This window comes from Gymnoscopelus braueri, assembly GCF_963280865.1.
Source record: "Gymnoscopelus braueri genome assembly, chromosome: 16".
NCBI lineage: Eukaryota > Metazoa > Chordata > Actinopteri > Myctophiformes > Myctophidae > Gymnoscopelus > Gymnoscopelus braueri.
Window position 1 is genome coordinate 37,223,904 of NC_137616.1, and position 20,996 is coordinate 37,244,899.

At 44.4% G+C, this 20,996-nt stretch overlaps 1 protein-coding gene across 1 annotated transcript; it reads left to right on the forward strand.

Annotated features, from left to right (window-relative positions):
- Positions 1-12,710: 12,710 nt before the first annotated feature.
- trib2 (tribbles pseudokinase 2) lies at positions 12,711-20,706 on the forward strand. Its single transcript, XM_080453504.1, has 3 exons — positions 12,711-13,119; positions 14,853-15,145; positions 18,105-20,706. The coding sequence occupies exons 1-3, from the start codon at positions 12,844-12,846 to the stop codon at positions 18,580-18,582; spliced, it is 1,047 nt and encodes a 348-aa protein (XP_080309630.1). The 5' UTR covers positions 12,711-12,843; the 3' UTR covers positions 18,583-20,706.
- Positions 20,707-20,996: the final 290 nt, after the last annotated feature.

Sequence of the window (20,996 nt, forward strand, 5' to 3'; positions counted from 1 at the left end):
GGAGCCCAGGGCCGAGCTCATGTCTCCTTCAATGCATGAGAGCCAACTGACCTTCTTGTCACCTGACAGGGGGGAGTACTTTTGACACTCAAAACACAAACACATACAAACTCACACCTGTGAGGTCAGCATTACAGGATGGCAGCTCCACTTTCGACCCTCGCGACGTCTCCCCGAGTCAGCAAGAAAAGGGACACGGGGACACGCTTCTGAACTGAGAATGCAGCGGGCGAGCCGTTCCCAGCCTCTCCCTATCTCCACCATCTGAGCTCGCAAAGAGACGTGCTTTCTTGGAGAGGCCGTCCGACACAAAGCGAGGAGACGACATCAAAGATCAAAAAGATTGTATCTCAAAGCCTCCTGAGATCACAGAGAACTCCGCTACCCATAATGCTTCACCCCCCTCCCCCCTCTCCAACTGTATCTTTATGATGCTTGGCTAATCTCAAATCTGACCTAACATCAGCGGCGGTCCCTATCTGATAGATAAAAGGGCAGCGTGTTGCCATGGCCTATCCCTATCTGATTGCTGCAGAGGGAGCAGTAGAGTTGTCAGAAGAAAACTTATTGGATCATATTCTTTTAGCTCCAGTAACATCAACCCATATATGCGAATAGGGGAAGGGACTCAATGTTACATGAGTGTGTTGGAGGTGCAAACTTAGGTGCTCCTCGTGTGTATTTGGCTCCTTTTTGTGGCTTCGGGGAGCTTGAAAAACCAAGATTTGGACGTCGCAACCATAGTTTCGCGCAAAGCCAGAAAAATATGTGACTCTATACAAACCGTCTCACAAACTCAATTCTGATACCTGTGTTGTTTGCACCTTGAAGACATCGGTGAACTTCACCACTCCCCCAAATACCCGTATGTGTGTCTCAAAGAATGGGCGCGTGTACACATGTGGGGGTTGGCGCACGCACCCAAACACACACTGCATCACCTTTTGACTCCGGACAGGATACGGCACAGCTCTCTGCCCTAGCCACAACATCTCGATATCGGTTTCTGTGTAAGCCATCATCCTCGAAGAAAAGTTATAGAGCAAACATACTTTTGTATCGGCGTCTGCAAATGCTGGACGACTGCGTCAGCACACTGCAGTCATTTGAGCTGAAGCGGAATGCTAAACGCTTCGACCCCGCAACCAGTACTGAATGCCACAGGCATGTTTTGCTTGACAGGCCAGCATTTGTTTGCCGGTTATAACGGAAACAGATCATTACTGTCACCGCTAATTCTGCTGATATTGCTTACAGGGACAGCAAGCGTGGTTCCTTTCTCTCACTTAATTTATGCTTTGCTTCTGTTATTAGCCAATTGTCACTATTTTACACCTTGTCATATGATGGTGTTGCACGGTGAAAATAGCCGATCTACACACTCACAATGCGTCACATTGCAACATATGAACTGCTCATTTCAGGGAGGTTTCTTTTGCTAACTTTTGACATTTTGGGAACATCTTGCCCTGTAATGACATGCCCGAATCAGGGACGCCAGGTCGAAAGGGATTAAGACTTAATAACTTAGGTGGGCCACCATTTCTGGCACAAGATCACAAGAGCCATTTTCCAGGATTGTCGTGATCACCCTTTACCGTGAAAACCACATCTAATGATGAGCTTAGTTAGAATTATACAAGCATAGAATATTAGAATCTAACAAATAATGAGTCAATAATCTTATGTGAATAATAATAAAAGTCAGATAAATTTGTTGTTTTATGCGCATACGTGTGATTTATAATAATGGTTAACAATGGGCCCGGATGGTTGGCGTAACCGTCTGGGCAGCCAGGCTGGTAATCCCCAGATCGTGACGACCTTTGCTGCGTGTCTCCCCCATTTCCTGTCAGCCTACTGTAATCTATCAATAAAGGCAAAAAGCCCAAACAATATCTTAGAAAAAAAAAGAAAAGTTAATAATGGTTGTTTTTGATCAACTCAATTGATCACCTGGTAGATCAAACAGAGGTGGCTGACTGCTCACCCGTGGATTTCATAGTGATAGCTTATTAGCCTCATCGTGGGTGAAAACGTACAACATTAACAGGCATACAAGGGCTCATATTGATATCTGTGTGCAGGCGAGAGCAGATAGACATCCCCCCTTGTGAAACTCATCAGCCCACATCTATTACTGTAATGCACTTCCTCATGCAAATGAAGCATGCTGCCCTCATCTGACTTGTGACAGTCACAGTCTAGCACAGGGGTTCCAAACGTAGGACCCAAACCTACAAAAATACTTTATGAATTATCCATTTAAGCCATATTTCATAGTGAAAATAGTACATCTGCTATTTTCATTGTTTCTGACGTTTATATTTTATGGAATTATTCTTATTTATTTTTGAAAATGTCCGACATTTCTTTTGAAAAAATCCCCAAAAACATAAATAGAATGACCCCAACCCCAAAATGGGTCCCGACCCGTTGTTTGGGAAACGCTGCTGTAATACACTTTCCAATATGCAAATGAAGCACGCTGCCCTCATCTGACTTGTGCAAGTCACAGTCTAGCAGCCTCCATTCTCATTTCACACCACAGACTTTCCGCTTCCAAACTTCACAGCAACAACAGGAGGCTTCCGCGTGATTTATCTTTCTGCTGAGAGCCAAGTCTCCTGTAAATATGTAGAGCAGGGACCCACTTTGAACTTCAACAGGGGGCCGTCTGTCAGCCCACAATGTCTGATTCATCGGGGTTCTATAAAAGCAATTTTGTGTGTGTGAGTGTAGACTGTACTGCGCATAGGTGTGATGTGTGTGAGTGAGAGTGTGTGAGAGAGTGTGTGTGAGAGAGTGTGTGTGTGTGTATGTGTGTGTGTATGTGTGTGTGTGTGTGTGTGTGTGTGTGTGTGTGTGTGTGTGTGTGTGTGTGTGTGTGTGTGTGTGTGTGTGTGTGTGTGTGTGTGTGTGTGTGTGTGTTCGTGTGTGTTCGTGCATGAACACCTGCCTCATACCTTCCAGGTGTAGATTTGCGTCATACTCAGGAAGCTGGCGTGATAGACACATTGATAGACACATATTATTATTTTATTCTTTTACATATATTCATATGTATTATTACAAGTAAGACGCGCGAACGCGGGAAGCGAACGCTTTCAACTTGCCATCCGGCCTGAAATATGCACAAATGACATGGAATTCTTAGATATCCCAATAGCTGAACTCGTCTAGATGCTTTTAGATGTGTTATTTTTTACTGATGCATTGCTATTCAAAATATGCTGCACTGTAAAAGAGCACAAATATTTAGACGACAAAAATGAAAATGATACATCTGTGTGGGTGTGCAAACCGAGAAGCTGCCGCATCATCTAATAAGGATTGTAATTAGCAGTGACCTCAATGGGATATTACATTGTGGTGCCAGTCAGTGTCAATACTGTTTCAGAGGTCATTGCCACCACATCAAACAAGGAAAAAAACGCTGTTGCGTTGAAAATGAATACAGCACGACGGCAGTAATTCATAGTTATTGATGATTGAAGTGGCAGAAAGCCGACCATAATCGTGTCCTGATGGAATCCTGTGACAGCATCGTGATGCATGGGGCAGCAAAATGGATGTGAATGATGACACTTTGCTAGAATCTTCCTTTCAAAGCAGGCATGAAATGTCCTGTTTGGAGCGAAATTGCACCGAAATGGAGCGGAGAGTGTTATTTCCCAAGGGAGCGAGTGTCTTTTGTCGACTGTGTGTGTGTGTGTGTGTGTGTGTGTGTGTGTGTGTGTGTGTGTGTGTGTGTGTGTGTGTGTGTGTGTGTGTGTGTGTGTGTGGGTGTGTGTGTGTGTGTGCGAGAGCGTATTTACGTATTTACGTATTTGTGTGTTTGTGTTTGTGTTTATGTTTGTATTCCTGCAGAGTGTTCCCTAGGGTATGGAGAAGGGTTGCCATGGTAGCAGCTTGGATGGTGCAGAATTGCAGCAGTGTTATACTGACTGTAACACTGCGTGCGTGCGTGCGTGCGTGCGTGCGTGCGTGCGTGCGTGCGTGCGTGCGTGCGTGCGTGCGTGCGTGCGTGCGTGCGTGCGTGCGTGCGTGCGCATGTGAAGGATTTTACACTCATGTGTACTTGGTGCTTGATTTAGGGGCCAGACAAGGACAGTGTACTCCCATCATTTCATACACTGTTAAATCCAGAGTGTTAATTTAACATTTGTGCACTCTCTCAGCATTAAATAAACACTCAGGATAGTTGACAGTGTGGCGACTCAGAGGATCCATTAAGCTGGCCTTCTCTAACACATCCGTCACATAGTGTCACCGTAACCTTTGAAATCGCAGGTTTGGATTTATTTTCTTGACCAAACAAATTAACAGTAATAATTAGGGTCCACAAGACACGATGGGCAGGAATTTTCCAGCGTTTCCAATCACAGTACTGTGATCTGTGTAGGACTGCAACTAGCGATTACTTTCTTACTTTATGATTGATTTCTTTTTTTATATATTTTTGGGGACTTTTCTGCCTTTATTTCAATAGTGCAGTGGAGACTGACAGCAAACCGAAAGAGAGTTGGGGAGTGACATGCAGCAAAGGTCCTCCGCCGGGCTCAGGAATCGAACCCATGGTACTCGCTGTCAGGCTGCATCAGAGGTGGTAGTAGTAGTAAGCCTTGCCGAGCCCTGAGGCCCATAGGGCAGGAGCCTATCTCCTGTTTCCTTATAGCGTGAGGCAGCGTGATGTACACCCTCTGGACATGACGCTAGTATGTCGCAGGGTCTTACCCCAATCCAACCCTTGATGCTGAGTGCCAAGCAGGGAGACACTGGGTCCCATTATTGGAGTCTTTGGTATGACCCTGCCGGGGATCGAACCCCAACCTCCCAGTCTCAGGGTGGACACTCTAACCACAAGGCCACAGAGGTGGTGCTTTCACAAAATATTTACACCATCAGATTTTTTTAAATAATGCCTATATGCCTATTATATACCTATAATATTCTTATATATAAATATATATATTATTATTTGCCTAGTGCCCACCTATAGGTCCTCCTATATAATAACTTCTGTAAGTGGGTAAAGGCAAGTAAGAACAGCAAGAAGAATCACAATAATGCAGCCTTTAAAACTAGGACAATGCTTTTTGACATGCATATGATATTACATATCCAAAATCCCAGATGATCTAGTCTCATAGAACAATTCCATACAATATCCATATTGCCCAGCCCTACTTTAAATCCTCATAATAAATGCTTGTACTGTATATGAGTTTGTATAGTTTAACAGCCAGAAGATCTGTTATGATTATGGATACATAAAATATGAATGAGACTAGAGATATAGAATGACTAGTTGACGACTGCATGGTCACAAAACAACAATCTCATTGCACACACATTAGGAATCAGTCGCAACATGAATCACCATTTCACTCATGCATAAAAGATAGATAAAAGAAAAAGCAGTGAAATGCACTTGCTCTTTAGTCAGTGGAGACATTTTGGGATGCTTAATCACATAATAATGATAATAATAATTGTATAGCACCTTTCATACAAAATTGCAACCCAAAGTGCTTCACATTAAGATGGCTTGAACATGACATGAACTCTAGCATCCCTATTCTGGTGCAAATGCAGGTCAACAAGCTCACAATGTGTTGCAATGCAATGTGTAGTGAGCTTGGAGATCAGTGATTTTCAACAAAGACATTTGGTGTAGAGAGAGGATTGGGAAAGGGAGGTGAACTATAGTGGAAACTCCTGAGCGACTCCGGTCAACAAACCATATTAGGCTTCAAGTGCTTAAGCATCATACTTAGTCGTACGATGATGTCACGCAACAGAAGTAGACAATCTACAAGCTCATAGCATGTCACATTTTGACAGTTTTGACAGTTTTGACAGTTTTTGGACTATTTTTGCCCATAATGACATGACCAAAATAGGGATGTCAGCTTGAAAGTGGTTTTAAGCTGCAAATAGCTACGTGACTTTACATGTTTGACTTTAAAGCGTGACTATATTAACCCCTCCGCATTTGAATGTTTGAATGGATGAGTCACCATGTCCACTGACAGACCCGCTCACTACCAGACCCCCCCCCCCCCCCCCTCTTTCTTTCACTCACTCTCTCTCGCTCACTCCCTCCCTCTCTGCCATCTGATGGTGTGAAGCAGAGATCCAAACTGATGAGGATGCCACTGTCGTCTCCGCCTATAGGGTCCAGTGATCCTTCCTTCCTCTGCCCGTGACCCGAGGTCACTGTCACTGTGACCTGCCTCTCATCCTGTCTCACTTCCCTCTGCAGTGCCTCTTCTCGGAGAGAAAGAAATCCGCTCCCTCAAATGGTCGTTTAGTTACCTGCTGGTGTACGTATATCCATAGCTCACTAATCTGAGACATAATATTTCCATTGTAGAAAAGTTGCTCTGTATAGCCAGCAGGTCAAGCGAAGGTCAAAGGAAATGCCAGTGTTTATTTGATGAGCTAAAGTGTTCCTGCTGTGCTTGGGCTTTGATGCTGACTGGGCCGTTTCTCCTTTCTGGGTTCACATAATTTTTGCACCGAGGCACTTCCTGTGCTGCTGTAAGTAAACAAGATGCTTATGAAGTTATTAAGTTTTAAGTGCTGCGTAAGCTCAAAAAAGCTGCACTGGTCCAATGTATCATATGTCCTACAGTGGCTCTCAACATGGGGTCCGGACTCCGGGGAACCCCCAGGGGTCCTTAAGGGGGTTCCAGGGGGGGCCCCCCAGCTAAAGGATTGATAGTGAGGAACCAGCAGTTAAATTAACTCTGCAGGGTTCTACAGTGTAGATAGGGGTCCCAGAGATCTAACAAAATCGTATCAACATGGGGCTTCATGAACTAATGCATATAAGATAAGATAAGATAAGAGAAGAGAAGACCTTTATTGATCCCACGGGGGAGATTCAGTCGCAAAAGGTAGCACAGCAGTTAAGATACAGATTACAGGGCTAGATACAGCAGGGTAGTAAAATATATCACAAGATATCAAACTGGGGGTCTATGAAATTAAAAAGGTTATAAATCACTATGATGAAGCAGACAGTTTTTTTATTTGGAAATTTAGGCTCTATACCACTTTTTTCGTCATGGCTCCACATGGCTTCCTCTCTTTCTGAACTGAACGCTTTCATATTTCCTTGTTCCTTTCACAGATTCCTTTTACATTCAATTTTCCATGAGGATGAATTGCTGAGATCGGCCCTGTATTATGGATAGTGGATTTATTTGTATGGGCTGCTCCACTGTAAAGTCCTGAGTGTTCCGTTTCAAATGGAACAAAATTGACACGTACGGTCATTTAGCTGCGGACCCCTGGGGTTTCCCAGACCGGAAAGGCTCCATTTGCTCTCAGAGAACACTGAGGATTTTACTGTGTACAGCAGGTGAGCTTCCCATAGTATCTCCAGCTTTCACTGTGTGTGGTGGTGCTCTGAAACGGTGAGCTCAGGCCTGCGGTGAGCATGTTTACAATGGTGGAAACGGGCATTTATCGCTGCGCTGGCATGTTAGACCTGGGAGCGCACAGAGAAAAACAGTAATCCGAATCGTTTTCTCCAACACTGCCTGCACGGTTTGTCTCATAACACCTCATTGCTGATTGATGGGTGGATCTGATTACAAATTGATATCCAATACCTTTCAGTTGTACTTTGTGCTCCTTTCATGATTACAATTGCGTGTAATTCAATGTGAGCAGCCAGCCACTGTCCCCGGCACATCATGGAGGAAGAATGGAAGGAAATGTGAGCATAGTCATATCGTCAATGAAACAGTATCCTACATCTCTCTGCCTCTTTCTCTCTCTCTCTCTCTCTCTCTCTCATACACACACACACACACACACACACACACACACACACACACACACACACACACACACACACATGCACGCGTACTGTTCCCCCGAAATAACTTGTTTTTTCTTACTTTGCTCAATATAAATTGAGGGGTAGAAGTGCAGCTGCTGCCCAATAGCAGATCCCCTTTTGGGGAAACGTTGGCTGTGGGTTACAAGAAGGCCGCGAACCACAGGGCACAAGAACTGTGTTCTCCATATGAAAGTGAACAGAGGGGGAGGCGTGTGTGTGTGTGTGTGTGTGTGGGGCCCGGGTCGTTTTTTCTGTTTGTGTAACCACCTGGATTCAAACCTAGTTCACCCGCATCTGAAACCCTTATTTATACTTGGTTGTGTGCCATGCCAAGCGCCAAAAATATCCCCTCTGCAAGCTCACAACGTGTCACAATGTGACGCGTTGTGAGCTTGTTGTAGAGCGGCTATTATTTACATACATTTTGCATACTAGTTAAAACAAAAGTGACAACAAATCTCTGATAATGTGATAGTTATCTGCGGTGTGTGTATGTGTGTATGTATATATATATATATATATAGAACCATCTAGCTGGTGAGTAAGCTGGCTAGCTGAGTTTGTTGCGACACAGTAAAATCCAGAGTGTTCATTTAACTCCCGAGAGTGTACAAATGGGAACGAGTTAAATAAACACTGAGGATTTTACAAGTGGATGTGAACTATTTGCGATACCACCTGTGCTATGCACAGAACATAATCAACATTTGGTGACACAATAAAGCTTCCCATTGCATTGCAACCAACAAGGAAAATATGAAAGTATGGAGATAGATAAACCCTGCATATTGTGGATCCAGACCCTTAGGGGCCAGACCTGGGATCTTATAAGTCTTCCCAACAACCTCAATAAGCAGGGTGAGGCTGACCTCAGATCATTGTCTGGAGAGGGGTTGGGGGGGTAGGGGGTGCAGCCTATTAGGAGGGCAGGGAGAAGGACCGCTCCGGGGACTTGATTCAGAGATGCTCACTCGTCCTCGCTGACCTCTGAAAGTCTTCCGGGACACATCTCGGTTTCAGTGCTTCACACACACACACACACACACACACACACACACACACACACACACACACACACACACACACACACACACACACACACACACACACACACACACACACACACACACACACACACACACACACACACACACACACACACACACACACACACGACCAGCTCTGTGCTGGAAGACACTGCTTGGGCAGCCTGCCGCAACTCCTCAGCGTATAAACGTGTCTGGAGAGCTGATGTGCCCCGGTGGATTCTCTCGAGTGGTGTGCCTCTTCTCTCTCCACGAGAAATGAGTCAGACAGACCGTCAGGGAATGGGGACAAAGGGAATCTTTGGGGATTATTATTCTGCTCCATGCACAGCTGTGTTCCAGGCTTAACGGAATCCATCGCGGAGGCCGGTCTGTTTGATGTTACAGTAATGTGTGCAAATACCAAACTGTATGAATGTATTGCAGAAATGCACCACAGTAACCTATTCAGAATTGTTTACATTCTGTCTGCATTTCATGCGTTTAGCTGGCATTCATATCCAGAACCATGGAAAAAGGTTTGATTTGTTGGTCACTGACCAGTGTTAAAGAGTCCAAGGACAGAACATGTTCCTGTCATCTTCTGAGAAGATCAGATGAGGAGGAGGAGGTGCTGGTATAAGAATAGGGACACCGGAGACAGAAAATGGGTAAAATGATGGCAATGTTATGATGGCAATCCATGCATTTGTTTTGATCTGGAGTATACAGTAATCTACAGCGTGTGCATAATTCATTGGTTTCTTCATATTATAATCAATTGTTTATTGCATATTATACAATGTACTGTTGCATGCCCACAGCGGCATTACTATAGAGCATATAGTGGGTGGCTCGCAAAGATTAGATCACTGAAATTAAATCGCACACACACACACACACACACACACACACACACACACACACACACACACACACACACACACACACACACACACACACACACTCTATCTGAGGTATGTTAGTGTGTGGGAGAATCACATTCTGCAACTGTGAACCACAATTCTGAGAGATGAGAGGCTTCTGTGTGAAAAATGCATTTCCATGTTGCGGGGGCTTTAGTTAAAAAAAAAAGCATTAGAATGTGTGTGTGTGTGTGTGTGTGTGTGTGTGTGTGTGTGTGTGTGTGTGTGTGTGTGTGTGTGTGTGTGTGTGTGTGTGTGTGTGTGTGTGTGTGTGTGTGTGTGTGTGTGAGCGCGCGCGCACACACACGCGTGAACACGCGTGAGTGCGTGCGTGTATGTTCCTGCCTGGAAGGCAGCTAGGGAAGAGAGGTTAAAAGGACCACTTCTGTCACTGTCCCACGTCCAGCTGCAAGCATTCCTCTCAACGACCTACATTCCTACGCAAGAATTGCTCAATCCTTTCTTTTTCTCACACACCCTGCTCTTCCAGAGAGAGAAAACAAGGAACATTAAACAGTCATGGGGAAGGGAGGGGGGGGGGGGGGGTTATAGAATTGCTGAGGAGATGCAAATGAACTATGGTGCAACACCTTGAAAACAATAGCGGCATCAACAACATCGACGGTGGAAAATCCCCTATCTTCCCCATGAATGACATTTCAAGAGGAAGCACATTTTGCAACACGCCATGTTACAGTAGCTCTCCTCTCATCCCCATCCCATCCAATACAGTGTTGCCAGATTGTGTGAGAGAAATAAGCAACCAGGTCTAGGAAAACAAGCCCAAAAGAAGAAACTTATAGGCCACATGAGCACTTTTAAACCTATATGCAATCATCGGCTATTTTCAAAAACTCTTGCAATACTATGTGGAACATTTGGGACATTTTTGAAACATTCACAAATGCTCCCTGGCACAAAACATTGTCATGAAAATATTTGAGAACCACTGGTTTAAATAATAATTAAAAAAATGGAAGCAAGCCTAAATAAGCAAGTACACTTTAGAAATAAGACCAAAAAAACACAACCTGCAACTACCAATATTTCCAAGAAACTTTACAGAAAAAGAATCCCAAAGTCGCTTATAAATAATAAGCCGACCTGGCAACACTGATCACGTCCCATCCCATCCCCCCCCCCTCCCAGCTAATTTATCAGTATGGGACACATTTAGATTTGTAGGGGGGGGGGGGGGTACCTCACACACTACACGGCTCTCACATGACCGCATATTATTAGTCACGTAGGAAGCCAATGGGGTTTCACTGTGTGAACTACGTCAGGGGGGCGGGTCGGTGGAGGAGGGTATGTGTCTGTGTGTGTGGAAGTCAGTGTTGCCATGTCCGCTTAATATAAGCGACTTTGGTCTTGTTTTTCTGTAAAGTTGCTTGCTTATTGCCATTTGGCAGTTGGGTTGCGTTTTTTTTGGGCTTGTTTCTAAAGTGTAGTTGTTGCTTATTTGGGCTTTTTTCGTAATGTTGTTTAAACCTGTGGTTCTCAAACATTTTCAAGTCAAGGACCCCCAAATGAATATGTATTTGTCTGCGGACCCCCATCTGAAATATATGCCAGGGACCCCCATACAAGATTTGTGTTCAAAAATGTTCTTCATTTAAAAAAGAATCTTCCAATATATATTTTTGTAGTCAATCTACAAGTAGATCGGCTATATTTTCAAAGGGCTCCTGTAGATAGTCGCTTCTTTTGGGCTTTTTCCCCCTAGACCTTATTGCTTATTTCTCTCACACAACCTGGCAACACTGGGTACTAGTCAGCTCTCGCAACGGCAGCGCAGTGTGTGTGTGAAGGCACTGAATGGACTAGATCCCCTCAGAGCCACGTAGGTACAGCACCACGGGAGAAGACGAGAAGGATGTCCTGCTGAATTCCAGGGATAGGCCTGGGGAAAGTCGGCCGGCCGTCCCTTCATTGATCGTTCCCTCTTCCAGCAGCGATCAAGCGGCAACGATTGTTTCCTTTTTTGCATTTTTCATTAGAAAAATTATCCAAAAAAACCCCAAAACGAAGCCCGATCCGATCCGCCGCAGCAAAAAAGGGCACCGATCGACTCCCGGCACCACCACAACAACAAAGGCTCATCTCTTGTACGTCTCGATGGGGGTTTTATGATCATCAACGTATGTTTGATGACGATCGCCGTGCATGGATCTGGTATCTGGGGGAGCAAGAAGAAGGCCACTGACTGCACTGACCTGGTACTAGTTAGCAAGGAAGCTAACTAAGATAGCCCCCAACCCCCCCCTTGCCTGCACCTGCTATATCATTCACTTGTGTGTTTGACTTATTCAGGGTTTAATTCAGTAACTGAAAAGCTTGCAGAAACGTCCTTCCATTTTTTTATAATCGTCTTTTTGTCGTTGTCTTTTGCATGCAAGCGGTATCCACAAACTAGTTGTTTCGGTTCTATGAAACGTGCCATTATTACCGTTTAAACCGGCGAGATAAGCTAACCTAGATGAGCCGTGTGGTGCTAACTTAACGTTAGCAGGTCCTCGTTGCACTTGCAAAAGCTGACGTTTGATAGCATTGCCTTTTGTTGCAATTCTCTTAGTCACTTAAACCCGCACTGCTGCTGCTGACATTTGCACCCGATCTGTGCAAAGATTTGCAGTTGAAATTAACATTTTTTTTATTTTTATTAGATCATAGAACATTTGTGGAAATCGAAACGGACCAAGTAGATAAACGTTGAAAAAGAGAAATACATCTTCGTAAAACTACCCCCCCCCTTAATTCCCCCATTGTATTACGAACCAGCCACCGAGCTTTGACTGTCTATCATTGTTTGATAGTCATCATCCATAACTGGCAATCTGCAAGAACCGACACAAAAAAAAAACTTCATTTAAACTCAAAGATTTGTTTTGTTTTATTTAAGAATAACTACAAAGTGTTGAACTGTTGCACAACATCATTGCACTATATAATAAGTTTACAACAACCACCGGATCGTGCTGAAGAGGTGGAGGAGGAAGGCCCCGGCTTTGTGGAGTTATTACATCATTCCCTCATGAACATACAGAGGTCAAACCCCATTAACATCTCACGTTATGGGAGATCGCGGCACAAATCGCACGACTTCGAAGACCTGTCTTGCCTGAGGACCAGCGAATCCTCCTTGCAGAGCTTCAGCCCCAACCTCGGGTCCCCCCCCAGCCCCCCGGAGACCCCGGACTCCTCGCACTGCATCTCCCGCATCGGGGATTACCTTTTGTTGGAGCCGCTGGAGGGAGACCACGTGTTCAGAGCCGCCCACCTGCACAGCGGGGAGCAGCTCGTCTGTAAGGTGAGGAATCCTTGGAATCCATGATTGGCAGCATACTTGATTGATTGCATACTGTATTAGACAGAAATGCAACACAGCAGGAGTACAGTCAAACTCTTGATCTAAAAGATTAACACCAAAAAAAGTCTTGTTTCCATTGGGGTCCTATGTATTCATTCAATTCATCAACATAACATAAAGAAATAACACATTCATTAATTGATAATCGTAAAATGCCGCAGTTTGCACATAGGTCCTTAACCCCTGCTCCCCTTTTTGTGCAAATGCTTTAACTTGGGTAATGTCTGTCATATGAATAACATGACGAATTAATGTATAAGCTAGAACATGTTGGTGCATTTGTACAAATCTTATAAAATGATGCTTTTAGGTGCTAATGTTGTTCCCATATTTCAATGGATATTCTTCAAATGGTACGAACACATTCGACTCGAAAGCATAGTCTCATTGTTGCGCACACTAATCCTTTGGAATATTGGCATAGTACAGCGTTTATAGATGTTCTTTGCCTCCTGTTTTTAAATACGTAGTAAAATAGTCAGCCTAATGGAAAAAGTGAATGGAGAGCCAGGCACCGCGCCGTGTGGTTTGGGTTGCATGATGTAACACTGACAAAAGAATGAGTAACCACATACATACACACTCCTCTTCAAAGTCCTTCACCCGACGGCTTTGTTCCCCATTGTCAAACAATTGAATGCGGGATGTGTTTCGCCATTGCAAGTGTATCTGTCTCATGCATGCTTGTTATGCACATTTGGTCGCAAACCCCCCCCAAAAAAACATCTGCCATTGTTCTGGGAGTAGGAAGAGACTAAGAGACTAGGCATATGTTTGCTATAGGGATAACGTCAGAACTTTGGGAGTTAAGAAACTGTGGTGCCATTTTCTTAAAACTTCAGGCTGCTACCCCCCCCCCCCCCCCCACACACACACACACACACACACACACACACACACACACACACTATATATTGACTTTACTTTTAATTACATGGACACTGGAATGTCCCAGGAGTATTATTAAACATTACGAGCATTAAGCGGGCTTAAAATGGCTTAATGAATTGAGATGATGGTTATATGCACCAGTGGGCTCGTAAGGAACTGTAAATATCCTATACACACTGTGACTGAGGTACTGTGGCAACGACATGGCTATAATGAACCCACAGCCTTTGACTCAGGCTGCAAGCTAGATTTACTGGTTTTCTGACTGCAATTTCTTTGTGACCATTTCGTTGTACCTTCCACCGAAGTTCAATTTATGCCTCTAGGATTGATGGCCCGTGCCGAGCCAGAAAACCTAGGTCATAACTTTAGACCTTGAGGGGCTGTGGGGAGCCCTTGTATTGACTGCCTCTTGCCTTCGAGCGGAGAGGCCATCTCACCTGTACAGCCTTACTGAAAGTCAATTGAGAGGTTACTATGGAAACCAAGACGCACTGCAAAACTGGGCTGCGTTTACATTCCAATTCCGTTTGCCTGTATTTCAAGATCCATTACCTACCCTCCCTGGCTCCTGAACAAAGCAAAATACAGGATTTGTTTTTGTTTGTATCTTAATTGCATGTCTAGAGGGTGGGAAATAGACAAAACCCGGATCATTTTGCACCAGTGGTTTAGAGCACTCTCCTGACATGTTAACAAACACTCCAAGGCGTAATGAGAGCCACGATGGCGACTTAACCATCTAATGGAACCAACTAATTCTCCTCTCTATGCGATCACAGGTGTTTGACATTGGCCGCTACCAGGAGTCGCTGGCAGCCTACTTTGCCCTTGGCACACACCAACACATCAACCAGATAGTGGAGATCCTGCTCGGGGAGACACGGGCCTATGTGTTCTTCGAGAGGAGCCATGGCGACATGCACTCTTTCGTCCGCATGTGCAAGAAGCTGCGGGAAGACGAGGCCGCCCGACTGTTCCATCAGATAGCTTCGGCCGTGGCACACTGCCACGACAATGGATTGGTCCTTCGTGACCTCAAACTGAGGAAGTTCGTCTTCAAGAACGAGGACAGGTGAGCATTGAGATATGTTGCTGCTAAACGCTGTCTGGTTGGATTCACCTTTCAGAGCCACCGCAGCTGTCTGTTTCCTCCTATTTTGTCTTCGTTTGTATGCTAGTTTAGCAGTTGAGTGAGTGTCATCTCTGCGTATCACAGAACGGGAGGCTGTAAAGTGAGATGGTGTCAAGCTTAAATATCCCCCCACAAATCATACAGTGTACATAAAACATCAGCCCTTTCAGTTCCTCTCAGCTATATTTGCACAGGGTTTAGTTATGTATGCATTTATGGCTGAAGTGCCATTTAACCACTTAAACCCTATATATATTTGTTGACCGGGGCCCCCCAGGGCTCTATACTAGGTCCACACCTTTTCCCCTCTACACCTAACCTATTTGCTACAAATAGCCGATCTGTGAGCCCACAACCTGTTGTGTTGCTATTTTTGCCTAATGTTCAATCCAGAATAGGAACCCTAGAGTTCAAGTGGTTAAGCTAAATAAGGGACTGCGGGCATGGAATGAAGTTTAATGTGGAAGCATAGGCAGTTGCATAGGCACTGAAGTTGCTTTTGTGCGACAGATGTTAATTTAGGTTGAGATTTTGCCATTCAAGGCTGCACTTCTGTAGGGATCAGCAAGAATAGGCTATTGGCTTGCTGACTCTGGGATTGCACAGACTTACTGCCCCCTGGTGACGGCATTTGCAAACTGCATCCACAATATCCAGGCATTGTCAGTTGCCACAGCAACCTCTGTCCAATGTCCATTAGTTAATTTAGAATTCTATAAATTGTCTGTCGCAGATTCAAAAACATTTGTACCCCGCCCCTTTCCTCATGATCTTAGCAGAGAGTCCATAAAATCAATATTAAATCTATCAAATGAGGTAAGCTGGTGCTTGACTAACACCCAGTGCCAGAAGCACAGCCTGCCACCGGATGCCCCCTCTCCAAATGCGTGGCGTCAGTCTCTGGCACCGGCTGTGGAAACCGGGAAGCTGAGCTGCCTCGCGTATTCAATATGAGCCTGACAACCTTGGCTGCCATGCTCTCCTACTCCCAGGGCCGGGATGCCATGCCCTCCCTTAAATGATTGATGCCTGCTGAATTTCGAGAGTGATGGTGCAAGACAGTTTTGGGGCACGTTGAGTGTTGCGGGCGTGTCAAGGGTGTGCTTTCACCGTTTTAGGCCGCCATCCATGGCCCGGTGGAGACGAAGTGGACAGAGATAAGAGAAAAGCTCCTTCAGACTGAGATTAAGATCCACTCTGGCTCCAACCAAAGTGCAGTACTCGAGGGCTCAAGTGAATGTCCAGAGAAGGACCGAAATTGGAGAGAGGGACAGAGAGTGCGGGAGAGAGAGACAGCCGATAGTACCACAGCAGGTTCTACAGCATGTGTTAAGTTCCTGACCTGGTTATGTCACACTGCTGTTTACCATTGACCAACCACCAGCTTGTATAAAGTCTGTAGGTCAGAGGTCGGCCACGAGTGGAATCCAACAGCACAGCAGAGCCACCTTGCACAGGCTCCACGGCTGCTATGCTTTCCTTTACTCCTACACGTAGCTCGGCAGAGATATTTTCGGATCTCCACACAGAATTCTGCATAGCTCAAATGAAGAGGCTGTGCTATGATTAAAATAATGGATTAGACCTTAGCCCCAATGATTGCTTGCAGAGACCGTTCAGTGTGATCAGCAGGCGTTAAACCCTGTTGATTGTATTGCAGGTTTGCTCTGTGACCTACAAATGAGTCGCTGTTCAGACAAGGACATGCTTCCTCTGAAACCAACATTTGGTTCCGCATCTGTCTTTGTGAACAAAGGACATTCTGCACATAGAAATATAATATTGCTGAAGGGAAAATGGTAATGTACTTTACAGCATATTAACATAAAAATGAAGCCACCCCCTCAAGTCAAATTGCTCTTATTGGCAACAAACTCCTGGGCTGCACTGAGTGGGCATGCAAGTGGATGCATATGTCAAGACAGCAGAGAATATGGTTTTGAATATGTATAAGCCAGTGCTCCCTGGTTCTTTTTTTTCCCCCTAGTAAAACTGAACGACAGTTCAGTTGGCTCCCAGAAGATGCTACTACGCATTGGCTGTTCTTGTCTCGTGCATCATGGCTCACAGTTATGGCACACAGATGGCCAGTGCTTAAACAGCCGGCACAAGTTTGTCTCTTTGCTCTGCGTGTGGTGAATTTGTTGCCAGAGCTTTGACTAATTCTGTAGGCCTAATTTATACTTTGTCGCATGACGTGTCGCTCAACTAAATAACAGATTTTCGCTACTTAACACATTTGTCTAATGAAAATCCGTTATTGGCCGCTTGGGTTAGTCTCTCTCATAGTTAAGTTAATATTGTGATCTGCACTCAGTCATGAGCATCATGGCTAGAGAAAAAAACAATAGGTATAAGACATTATATAATATTGCTTTCCACAATAAATAAGTATTTGATAGTTTAATTTAATTACAGTCCAGCTGTGCATGGAGCACAAGCCAGCAGGTTTGTTGAGAGTGAGACTAATAATTGAGAGATTAGGGCAGCAAGATTAAAATGCAAAAAAACACATTATTTGGAGCCTTGGTTCTCTTTGTGAGACTCTTCATTCAGTCCATTCAGCCAGAGACTTATTGAATTGCGGTGTGGTCTTTTGAAAATCTATTTATAGGCTGATCTTTGTTGGCGCTGCAATTATCTTTGTGAGAGATGTTGACCTTAAGCTTGAAACATTAGGTGCTCTACTTCTTACATCCAAAAATGTTGGTTTTAAAATGGCTAGATGACCATCAGAATAATTTGCCCCACTTCACTCTCTCTCTAGAACAATTTGGAGCCTCGATGTTGACAGCGAATAGAGAGGCAATGCATTATTATAATTGAAAAAAATTATGCTGTACTGTATGAATTTGTTTACATAATGTATGTTTGTCTTTCTATTCCCTTGTGCCTGCAGGAGCCTGGTGAAGCTTGAGAGCCTTGAGGACACCTACATCCTGGATGGTCACGACGACTCCCTGTCTGACAAACATGGCTGTCCAGCTTACGTCAGCCCCGAGATCCTCAACGCCAGCGGCAGCTACTCCGGCAAGGCAGCTGACGTCTGGAGCTTGGGCGTCATGCTGTACACCATCCTGGTGGGGCGCTACCCCTTCCACGATGTAGAGCCCGGCTCGCTGTTCAGCAAGATCCGCAGGGGACACTTCAGCATCCCCGAGACACTCACGCCCAAGGCCAAGTGCCTGATCCGCTCCATCCTGCGCCGGGAGCCCGCCGAGCGGCTCACCTCCCGGGAGATCCTGGAGCACCCCTGGTTCGCCGCATCCGGTGCCACCGGCGGGGGCTTAGTGCCTCCCGGCCGAGGGGAACGAGAGCAGGAGCAGACAGTCCCCGAGGTGAGCATGGAAGAGGAGTTGGAGCAGTTCTTCAGCTGAGCCCCCTCCCCTCCTCCCCTTAAGCACAAAGGGACGACTCCGCCACGGTTGGCTCTGCCACGTCTCACGGCAAAGCCAAGAAGAAAAAAAATAAGAAACAGCAAAACAAACAAGTGTACGTTAGAGATTAGGAGATGAACATTTGTCACTAACAACAACAACAAAAGGTGTTTCCATCCTGTTTTATTTCCACCATTCCAGGGAAAACCTTGAGCCTGGCATGACAAATGGCATCCTAAACGTCAAGTCGGCGATGCTACCCTCTCCCCCGCCCCTTTCCCTGGCAGGGGTGAGGTGGGGGGGAGGTTGACGCCGCCAGACATGCAAGTCGTGAAACAATGTAGCAAATGTTCTTTTTCAGATCTGTTTGGTTTAATGTCGTGCTCTTTTGAAAAAGTAGAGGTGCACGCCGTTTGTGACACTACAGAAAGCAGGAAGGGACAGAACAGAGGAGAACCAGGAGGAAAAGTCAGAATAACTGAACGAACCACAACGCCACTCCTCTTACAGTAATGCGTTTTGTTTCCTCTTGTATAGCTTTAGGTAGCATTGACCCATAACCACAGGAGCCAGGGTCAGAAGTCCCCTCCATCCCTTCCCCAAGTCCTAATGTATTCTAGCCTATGTGGGGGTTAGCTCACAGACCCTGGACTGTTGGTTTCAACCAGACTTGGCTTCTGCCTGTTCACACACTCATTGAGATAGTTGACCTCATCTGTTTTTTGTTTTTTATTTTGAAAACGTTTTCCCCCTGTTTCTCACTTGTGTTTAACATGACATTAAAAATGTTTCGTAAATTCTGACATACACTGTCGGTAAACTCCTTCACATAGAACTTCTTGAGTAACATATGTACTTACACCTTCCTCAACATCTTAGGCCTTCACCACACTCTTTATTCATTGTTTTATTCGTTTGTCCATAACAAACTTTTCTTTTCTTTTTTTTACTGTCATACACAGTAAAATTCTGAGTGTTCATCTATGAGAGTGAACAAATGTAACCAGAGTGCATTTGGTTACATTTCTTCACTGTGTTACAAATGGATAAATTAACACAGGATTTTGCTGCCACATATTTTAGTTTCTAAGCTATTGCATTCTGTTGTTACTGCTGCTTTAATCTCCCTTCCTAAACCTTAATTTGCAAGTTCTCTCAGTAAGCCTCCTGATGTGGCATCGTGCAACTTGATGCGTTAAGGTTAGGTGATACGAAAGAGTCCACCTCTTAAAACTTAGCTTCCTCTTATTTAAATTCCTCCATCATTTGTAGGAATGGAAAAAAAACTGTAACATTTATTTAAATTGTAACAACTATATATATTATATAAATATATATAAATATGAATATATATATTTAAAGTTTTACATTGCAGGGTTGTTTTCTGAGATTTTTTTTTTTTTTTCATGTATAATGTAGGCAATATCTTTGACACAGGACAGGCGCAAAGTGTGTGGTGGGCGTGTATTGCCTGTCTGAAGTTTTAGAATAAACAATTTATTCTTTTGTGCCAGTATTTCTGTGCCCGACCACCCATGCCACCCAGTCTCCCTTACTCCTTTTTCTTTTTTCTTTTAAAAACGTATTCAATGATACTATCGCTATGACCCGGTCTTTTCAGGGCCTCATGTTAGATTTTCTACTGCCTGTACAGGTTCTGTGAAAACGATCATGGTCTAAAAAATGGGTTCCAGTGGACACGTATCTCAATGTTACTTGAATTTGTGTTTTGTTTTGTTTCTATCTAGTCATCGGCATGTGCCCTATGAATGCTATAGCCTGCCTAGCGGTGGGAGGGGTGGGTGGGGTTTGCTTGTTTTTTAAAAAGAAAAAAAAACAGACATTTTTTCAATTTGCTATTTCCTGATTTGTTGCTTTTTAAAACGACAGTTTTGCTCTCTTTCTGTTCTATTTTTTTCTTTTTTTATGTAGAATGAGCTATACCCCTATTTAAGTTGGTGCTGATTTGGTGCTAATGTTAAGTCCTTTCTTTTCTTAGTTCTTTGCTTCATTTCACAGAGGGGGGTGGTGCATGGTGGGAGATCTGCCTCGGATGTTCTGATTGTATCGTAACAGACTCTGGTGTTTTGTCCAAGATTTATTCAGTAAATAAATTGTGAACTGCTATTTGATTTCACTTTTCTGTCCTTATTATGATGTAATCACACGGAACGCCTTCTTCTTACATTTATCACAATATAAAATGTCTTCATATATCACAATAAGTCAAGAGTAATCAAATTAATTTAAGTATGCTTGCTTTTGCAAAAATATCAATTTTTATCTCTGCTCAGGAATACATTACTGCTTGATTCTGTTATTGAGTTCAACAATCACCCACTTCATTGACTGGGGTCCCTCGGGAGTCTATCCTTTGCCCACTTTTTTCCTTCTACACAAAATCTCTTTGGCGA